Consider the following 9,918-nt stretch of genomic DNA (forward strand, 5'->3'; position numbering starts at 1 on the left):
TGAACCGATTTTAATGTGTATAGATCACAGCTAGCTTTTCTTGCCATCTTCTTATTTCATGATACGGTGAATGTCGTGAAATTCGATTAAGAGTTTAACACAATCGCTGTAAATTGACGCTAAACTATGTATATCTATCTAACATTCACTAAAATTTTGAATCTTTATTGCCCCGATTTCAAGTCTTAGTATTCTCATTATTATACGTAGAGGTATGTTTACATCATTGCTGTATAGTCAAGTAACGTTATTGTATTACGTTATGGACTTAAAACTTATGTTTTTCATTAGAAATTGTTGTTTTTATTCTAAAACAGCTGCTCTTAAGCGTTCAATGATAAAACTGCAATGCATTACCTTTATCTTAGTCAAACCAGAATTTCACTAAACTGAAAAGATGTAGATGATGATTATAATCTAGTTGGAAGTATACACAATGTAATACTCATTTGGTTTCAAAAATCAATTAAACGTACCGAACTACCTATTGTTCAACTAAAATTGTGAGCCCATAATAATGTTATTAAACATCGATCATTCAGAACACGCAGCTGTGTGTCATCGTAAACCGCATAAATGATTTACAACGTTTGACCTGAACCATAGTCCATAATCCTCTCACTAAACTAATTAATGGAATCAACATCTTCATTATAAATCTTGATTCAGAAATTACAGTAGCCACGCACGTTGCTATCAATGCTTAAGCATCGTCTAGATGCCACATCAAGCTGAATCATCAAGATAAAATCGATTATCTCCTTTCCATATATAATGCTACCCGTTAGCCGACCGCCACTTGTTAATTTAATAGCGACAGAACCGTAGAACTACAAGAATGGTATATTACACTCTTAATCAATCTATACAAACTAAGTCCTATATATAATCAACTAAGCATACACTTTAACAATAATTCTCCTTAATTTCCTCCGTGAATCACGCCCGTGATTCACGGAGCCATTCACGCTAACACTCCCCCTTAAGTTGGCGCATACACATCAACCATGCCCAACTTGCTAAGTGAATCATAAAAGGCCTTCTTAGACACTCATTTTGTGAGCATATCGGCAAGTTGCTCTTCTATAGGAACAAAATGAAAACTGATAATTTTGCGTCTAGCTTCTCCTTTATAAAGTGACGATCAACTTCCACATGTTTTGTACGATCATGTTGCACAATATTCTGTGAAATATCAATAGTTGCCTTGTTGTCACAGTACAGCTGCATAGCACACTTAGGCTTAATACCCAAATCTTGTAGCATATTTCTAAGCCATAATAATCTGCACACTCCCTGAGCCATACCTCTGTATTCTGCTTCAGCACTAGATCGAGCTACCACTTTTTGTTTCTTACTCTTCCATGTAACAAAATTACCCCCAACAAAGGTAAAGTACACTGATGTAGATCTTTGATCTGTTATATTTTCAGCCCAGTCTGCATCTGTGAAGCCACAAACCTCAAGGATATTATTGTGATTAGAGAACATTACTCCTCTCCCTGGAGTTGACTTCAAGTACCTCAAAATCCTTACAACAACATCTATGTGGTCCACACTGGGATTATGCATGAACTGTCTCACTACACTTACTGCATACGCAACATCTAGTCTGGTATGTGATAAATAAATCAAGCGTCTAACTAGCCTATGATAAAGAGGTTTTTTAGTAGGCACTTGATCTAGATATTCTGCTAACCGATGGTTCGGCTCAATATGAGTATCAATAAGGGTGCAATCCAGCATACCGATCTCTGTTAGTAGATCAAGGATGTACTTCCTCTGACATAGATAGATACCATCACTTTCCCGGGCTACTTCAATGCCCAAGAAGTACTTGAGTGTACCTAGGTTTTTCATCTCAAACTCTGTGGCTAGCTGTTTATGTAATTTATTCACCTTAATAGTATCATTCCCAGTAACTACCATATCATCAACATATATAATTAGGGATGTTACCTTCCCTTGTTGATGTCTGAGAAATAATGTGTGGTCTAAATTACTCTCTCTGTAGCCAATTCTCCTCATGAATTGTGAAAATCTTCCAAACCAAGCACGAGGTGACTGTTTAAGACCATATAAAAACTTTCTCAATCTGCATACAAAGTTACTTGGATAAGCGGTCGCATATCCATGCGGAAGATCCATGTACACTTCTTCTGTGAGTTCTCCATGAAGGAATGCATTCTTAACATCAAACTGTCTAAGTGACCAGTTTAAGCTAGCGGCACAAGAGAGCAATACCCGAATAGTGTTTATCTTTGCAACAGGTGCAAATGTCTCATCATAGTCTATGTCATATGTCTGGGTGAACCCTTTTGCAACTAGGCGTGCTTTATACCGGCTCACTGACCCATCTGGATTATGCTTCATTGTAAACACCCAACGACATCCCACAGTCTTCTTGTCATGTGGTGGAGATACAAGCTCCCACATATTGTTCTTTCGTAATGCTTCCATCTCTTCCTCCATTGCTTTCCTCCATTTTGGATCTCCCAATGCATCCTGCACTTTGTTAGGTACTGATACAGTAGATATTTGATTCACAAATGATTCATATGACTTAGACAATCTTTTGATAGACATAAAATTTGCCACAAGATACTTAGCTTTAGCCTGAAGGGTAGGTTCATATTTTTTTGTTGGCTGACCCCGAGTAGACATATTTGGCAGGACATATTGTCTACTATTAGCCTCACTAGTATTAGTCTCAATAGAATGACTAACCTCATATGAGTGATCTTCCGTAACAGGAGAGCATTGGTCAGGTGTATAAACAGTAGTAAGGGAGACATGAGGGGCAATTGTGTTGTCATCTTCCGGTACCTGAATCTCTGGAGTGACTATACCGGAATCACCCGGTGGTGCCTGTATAGCTGACACATTGGTAATCTCAATTGATCATGTCACCATATCTACTGGCTTACTTGTCTCCCCCTCTACATGATACAACTCTTCAAAATATGAATTCTCCCCCTGAAGAGCAGTATCGTAAGAGGGAAAATAACTCATGTCCTCAAAGAAAGTAACATCCATAGTGACATAGTACTTCCTGGTAGGCGGATGATAGCACCGATATCCTTTCTGATGTCCGTCATACCCAACAAACACACATTTAACGGCCCGGGCATCCAACTTAGACCTCTTGTGTTTTGGAAGATGGACAGAAGCAACACAACCAAAAACACGGGCAAGAAGATTATGAAAAGAGGGTAAGGAGACATGAGATGCAAGCACCTCATATGGAACTTTTCCCTAAATGACACGAGAGGGAAGACGATTAATGAGGTTGGCAAAAGTTATGACAGCCTCACCCCAAAGGTGTTTGGGCATATGGGCACTAAAAAGAAGACACCGAGCCATGTCAAGTAAATGACGATTTTTCTTTCAGAAACTCCATTCTGCTCAGGTGTATAAGAACACGTTGTTTGATGAACAATTCCGTGTGTGTTAAGGAACTCCTGAAAGACATGATTCACATATTCCCCCCCCCTCCCCTATTATCAGAATGAAGAACTCTAACGGTGGCATTATATTGTGTTTGGATAATGGTATAGAAGGCTTGAAAAGCAGGATAAACCTCATTTTTAGTTTTGAGGAGAACAATCCATGAAAGACGGGTGCAATCATCATTAAATGACACATAATACTGCATTCCTGACACAATAGACTCTTTAGAGGGTCCCCAAATATTAGAATGAATTAATTCGAAATGAAGAATACATTTATTAGAATTTAGAAGTACTAGGGGAATAAGTAGACCGATGACTCTTGCCCAAAACACATGTCTCACAACGTAAAAGTGACTCATCCACACAAATAAACAAAGTAGGCATAGATTTTTTCATAACACTAAAGGATGGATGCCCCAAGCGACGATATCATAACCAAACTTCACTTAGCTTGTCAGAAGTGGAGATTAAAGCGGTTTGAGACTGTGCCCATGGTTTCTCCCCCGCATATGTCTGATCCAGATGAAACAACCGACCCCTCATATATCAAATGATGAGATAAAACAGATACATATAGCACATTGTGAAGCTCTATTGTGGGAGTAATACGAACTGACCTTTTCCCTAAGACGGGGAAGGCCTCACCATTAGCATTAGTAAAATAGGGTACTGGTGGAGGAGACAATACGGAAAAATAAGAGTTGTCATAAGTCATATGATCAGACGCACCAAAATCAATAATCCACGTATCAAAACCAACAAAGTTAGAAATATTTAAAGCCATACCAATTTTTCCACGACCCGCTATGGTTGCGGTAGGTAATCCTCCTCTTGTGGTATGATGATCATGGCCAACCACACCGTAGATATCGGGTTCTTGGATGAATTGAATAGCTGTTTTCGCTGGGGGACGATAATTAAGCCACTTAGGCCTAAGGTGTGGATACAGCTTCCAACATGTCGCACGAGGATGGTTAGTATCGTGACAATAAGAGCAAGGACGATGGGGCTGATGCCCGAAGCCTGGTGGCAGTCTGCGGTGATGAAAGGGAGCTGGAGTTGCATGCGGAAGTGGTGCCGGAGAGTTAGCACGAACAGTGAGGCTGTAAACTTCAACTTGTGTCTAATGAAGACTCTCGTGTTGAGATTCATCCTTATGGATATATGTGAAAGCTGTAATTAGGCTAGGGGGTTTGGTCTTTCGGAGCAATTCTTCTTTCGCAATGTTATGCTTGATTCTTGATTATGCAAGGACGTTTCAGATCAATTTCAGCCCAAATATTCTTTAGTTTGGTGAAATATTGCGTCACCGGTTACCCATCATGTTGCATCGTCAAAGCTGTGCACATTAACTCATGAACCTGTATGAAATCAGAGTCATTAGTATATAAACTTTCCAGTGTCTCCCATATTGCATGCGCAGTGTGCACATGCCTCCACCAGATCAACGATCTCTTCATTCATAATTTTCCACAAGACTGACATTACAAGACCATCATCGTCGTCCCACTTAGTGTACGCAACAAGATTATCTGCACTAGGAGCTTTAGTTACTCTGGTTATATGTCCCATTTTGTGCATGCCTCGAAGATGAGCTGTCATAATTCTCTTCAATTTACGGAAATTAGTCACATTGAGTTTGGTTCCTCCAAAGGAACTACTATCAGAACTCTTGACAGATACTTCAAATTTCGGAACATCATTGATCTGAGAACTCTCAATGTCGTCTCCATAACCCCTTGAAAGACAATTTAAAAAATCATGAGGTATACAGCAGAAACACCAAACAAAAAACGGAGATGAACATGTCTTGGGTGTACGTGCACCGTTGTTAACTATCAAATCTGGTCCAGGTCGGGTCGGGTCGGATTGAAGTTGGTCCGGGTCAGGTTGGTTTGGGCCGGGTCGGGTCGGATCCGTTCGGATCTGATTTGGGCCGGGCCGGAAGCTGCTCCGTGCGGGCGGGTCGGGTCAGGATAGTACCCGAACGAACAGGAAGAAGCGGGACGCACAGCGCCGTTTCCAGCGATGTCGGAGGAGCGGCGGCGTCAGAAGGGAAGCAGAAAACAGTAAGCAGCGTCAGATCTTGATACGCTGGAGCTCAAGCCTGGGCCACTAGACGATGGCGACGTCAGAGGCGCGCAGAGGCCGGGAGGCGACGTAGGAGGCGCGCAGAGGGCTGGGAGTCCGATCGGGTTTAGACCAAGCCTGCAACAGCGGAGGAGCACTTCACATTAAGTGAACCGGAGTTCGATAGCGCCACGGTGCCGAGCTCGCACAAAAAGAAACGTAAAAACAAAACCCAGAAAAAAAAAAAAGAGCATTGCTCTAATACCAACAAGAATGATATATTACACTCTTAATCAATCTATACAAACTAAGTCATATATATAATCAACTAAGCATACACTTTAACAATAATTCTCCTTAATTCTCTCCGTGAATCACGGGCGTGATTCACATAGCCATTCACGCTAACAGAACTAACAATGATATATAGAAAACTTCAATCATAAATCATAATTCTGTTTCTACACCTTATTTTGCTTATTCTATATAAACTAATTAGCCTAATGTGCTTGGTTCAAACATTCTAGCCTAGTGGAGCAGATGATGTGACCATTTTTTTCAGTAATTTGAGGTCCTTAGTTCGAACCCTAATTGGTACAACATATTTCTTAGATTTAGTCGTACCTAAATCGCTTCAGACACGTCTATTTGTAATGGTATCTTACGCAACTAATTTTTACCAGATAAAACCTACGAGTATAAGTTAATAATGTTATTCTAAAAATGTTTGTAGACACAAGGTGATTTGTCATTTTATACGTATATGATTTTTCTTAATCTAAACCATTCACACAGCATGCAGTATGCGTTGATGCAAACAGTGTACTGAAGATAGTGTGGAAATGAACTCTTCCGATCTCTTTCCGACCACCAAGAGTAAGTTGATCGATCCGGAGTTATTACTAAAACAGGCCCGGTGTAATTCTGTTGGGTAGACAGTCATAAGTTCTTTTTACCTATTCATTTCGGATGAGCCTCACCAGCCATGAAGCCAACGACTTTTCCCATTTTCAGTTATCCACGTCATGCACCCGACTACAACTCATTCTAGACCGACCAGATTTCTCAACGTCGGTCAACCTTGCACGCCCCACGTGGCAGATAATATTTCTTATAAAACTGTTGGCAGTTTTACGTCCCCTGAATTTTGGAAAAAACGTGGCCCGGCATCATTTGTTTTAATCACCTACTTCATCAGTCTGGTGGACTCAAATTTCCTCAACCAGTCACAAGAGCTTAGAAAAGGCTGGGCGATTCCATTCAACCAAATTATAATTTTTCATCTAAAAATAAACAAAAAAATTAATTACTTGAAATCAAGGTCAATTATTAACTTTATAGCCGACTATAATATAGAAAATAGAGCGAATGCGCATTGTAATTGTTGTGGTGATTGATCTAGAGAATGAAATAAGCCCAAAAATTAGAAAGCCACAATAAGTAGAATGAGATGCGAAGCAGATAATAACAGCTCTGGTGATAAGTATATCCAGTTGGGTAAGAGGAGGATGAAGATAAGTCCTAGCCTTTCCTCGCTGGCTTTAATTTACAGTACCATGATACAATTTTATACCACATTATCCTCTAATCACCTCCCCTAATTAACTTGCTTATCTACTCATCCATGCTAATAATAGATTAAGTAATTACAGTACATAAACACAGATATAAATATATATAAAAAGGTGGGAGAGAGATAGAGATTGGTACAACACAACGCAGTTGGGTGTTTCTCTCTGGATCTTGCTTCTCATTTTCTCACCCAGTTTCTTTCTTTCACGACCAAACCTCCTTGCTTGGGTTTGGATTTGCATTCATGTCGATCGCATTGGACATAATAGACGTAGCGCCTTCCTCGTCTGGCGGCTTCATGCATGGTGCTGCCATGTCGTTTGGTTTGATATTCGAGTCGTCGCCGGGGGAGGAGAGAGCTCCTCCGGTTGCGTCTTCGTCGTTGTCTTCTTCTTCGATAGGGAAGAACAGCGGCGTGTCTTCGTCGGAGGAAGGCGACGAGGAGAATGACGAGGCTCAGAGCTCGTATAAAGGTCCCTTGGATATGATGGAGGCTTTGGAGGAAGTTTTGCCTATCAGGTTTGAACCGAATTTCCATTTCTTCTTTCTTCGATTTTGCTTCTTTTTCTTTCATAAGGTCTTTCATGTATTGTCTGAATTAATCATAGTATAGAGAATCCGTGTTGTAATGTATTTCATTGTATTGCTCATTCGAACTTGAATATTTTATGAAAATTCATTTGTAATTTATTTGAAGGCAAATAGGCAATAGTATTGCACAAGAATCTATACATTTTTCCACATTTGGTTGAGGTTATTATGGTTGAAGATGAGGGACTAATTCCAAATTTGAAGGTAAATGGGCAGTAGTGTTGAACAAGATGAGGACTTTTTTTTAGCTAGGAATGTGTTCTTAGTTGAGAGCTAGGTTGTGATTTTGCTATCAGAGTGCACAGTGATCAATGTAGGGGAAAATTGATTGGGAATGCCTATTTTGGTTGACAAATTGATGGATATTCGTATGACTAAATCTAAATGGTGGTTGGCAGGAGAGGCATTTCGAGGTTCTATAACTACAAATCCAAGTCTTTCACAAGTCTGGCAGAAGCTGCAACTTCTTCGTCTATTAAAGAGATTGCGAAGCAGGATAATGCGTACACAAGGAAACGCAGGAACCTGCTTGCTTCAAATATCATTTGTAGGGGTGGGATATCAAAGTCCTCAAAGAGAACAATCACTGGGAGTCAAAGCACATTGGCTTTGGCTTTGGCAATGTGCAGCCCAGAAGCCAGTCCCAGCACTAGTGACGATTCCAGTTCGTGTTCCCTTACTCATTCATCCTTTGACAAGCTCGGGGATCATGCTGCTTGGCGATCATTATCCTTGGCTGATTTGCAAGAATGTGCTACTTCTGCAGCTGTAAATACCACCTCTCGCTTCTTTCCTTCTAAATCAAAGTTGCAGCAATGACTTGTAACACTGTTCTTGCCGCCAAGCACCGTTTGCTTTAGAGCTGTTGAGAAGTAGTTTCTGAAACTGTAGCATAGAACTGTCCAATGGTTAGTATGTACATATACCTAACCGATGAAACCCACAATGGACAATGGATGTGCATCCAATGCATGTGATTTGTAAACAATATGAAGTGCTGATATTTGATGCAGTTTCAGAAATCTCATGTTGTATACAATGCTCTTATAATGTTTTTCCGCCTTTTCTTTTGGTTACTAAGCAGTCTTTGGAAGACGGTAATTAATATTCAGTTCAAACATCCAGCACTGAATCACAGTACTGTTGGCCTTTGAAAAATTCAAAACAAGCTTATGCAGCTACAATTTGGGATGAACCGACTGATTTATGTTCGCGCTGGACAAGAAACTGAACGCAAGAGTAACCAAACAAGGAAGTTGGAAGTTCGATAGCTGAAGGATCAATAAGAGGAAATGCCCTGTCAATATCTTCCGTAGAGAAAGGAATGCTGCAATCAGAAAACCAGACATGAGAGAACAGGACTGCAATTCATAAAAACTACGAATTTCAGTTCCCCACTCGAGATGGCAAAACCCCAAATCCAGTTTCCAAATCCAGTTTACCAATGTTTGAAAATGGCCAAGGAGTTAAGTATTTAGGGTAGAATTCTTGTGCCATTCAATTTTGAATCAAACAAGAAGCAAGATGTTGTGATCATACTTTTTCAATGCCCCAATGTAAAGCAGGGACTACCTTAGATCATCATCCAACAAGAATGAATTGGAGATTTGATTCTGGTTGTCCTTGTTCAGAAGTTCCCTCATTTGGGCAACCACCTGCCAGCAGTAATGTCAAAAGATTTATAGAAAAACAAGAAGACCCACAAACACAGATACATCAAAACAAGGAACAAAGAATGCAAACATGCCTCATAGGACACACTCTGAGTGCCGTATTTGTCATCATAGTACAGGGTACTAATTCGATAGATTTGGCTAACTGTCAATGCCTGTACATTGATCACCATCACGATGTTTATAGGTTTGACAGGACAACATAATATTGAGAATACACAGGCAAAAGAATCATACCGGACAAAGATCCTGCCTGATCTCATCCAGAGATTTTTTCCTCTTCTGATGAATTACCTAAATCAAAGCAACAAGCAAGAAAGGTTCCTGACTTCTGATAGATCATGGATTCTATAAAGCCAAAGAAACAGTTTAAGCTATATACCAGAAAACCAACAGCTTGCCTAATATAATTTAGTTCGTGCCATGAGGTTCCTGCAAACTACACCGACCAAAGATTCAGAGGAAAGTATTAACCACCAAAACAGAAAAATTCTTGCAACATGAAATTATACTTGCCTGATCCCCTGTGTTGACAATCCACTTCTCCAGTTCAGCTAGAC

General features: G+C 40.1%; 1 protein-coding gene across 1 annotated transcript; it reads left to right on the forward strand.

The window, feature by feature from the left end:
- Positions 1-7,249: 7,249 nt before the first annotated feature.
- LOC126784894 (protein OXIDATIVE STRESS 3 LIKE 2) lies at positions 7,250-8,699 on the forward strand. Its single transcript, XM_050510432.1, has 2 exons — positions 7,250-7,613; positions 8,084-8,699. Exons 1-2 carry the CDS (start codon positions 7,339-7,341, stop codon positions 8,502-8,504), a joined length of 696 nt encoding a protein of 231 aa, XP_050366389.1. The 5' UTR covers positions 7,250-7,338; the 3' UTR covers positions 8,505-8,699.
- Positions 8,700-9,918: the final 1,219 nt, after the last annotated feature.

This window comes from Argentina anserina, chromosome 2, assembly GCF_933775445.1.
Source record: "Argentina anserina chromosome 2, drPotAnse1.1, whole genome shotgun sequence".
Taxonomy (NCBI): Eukaryota; Viridiplantae; Streptophyta; class Magnoliopsida; order Rosales; family Rosaceae; genus Argentina; species Argentina anserina.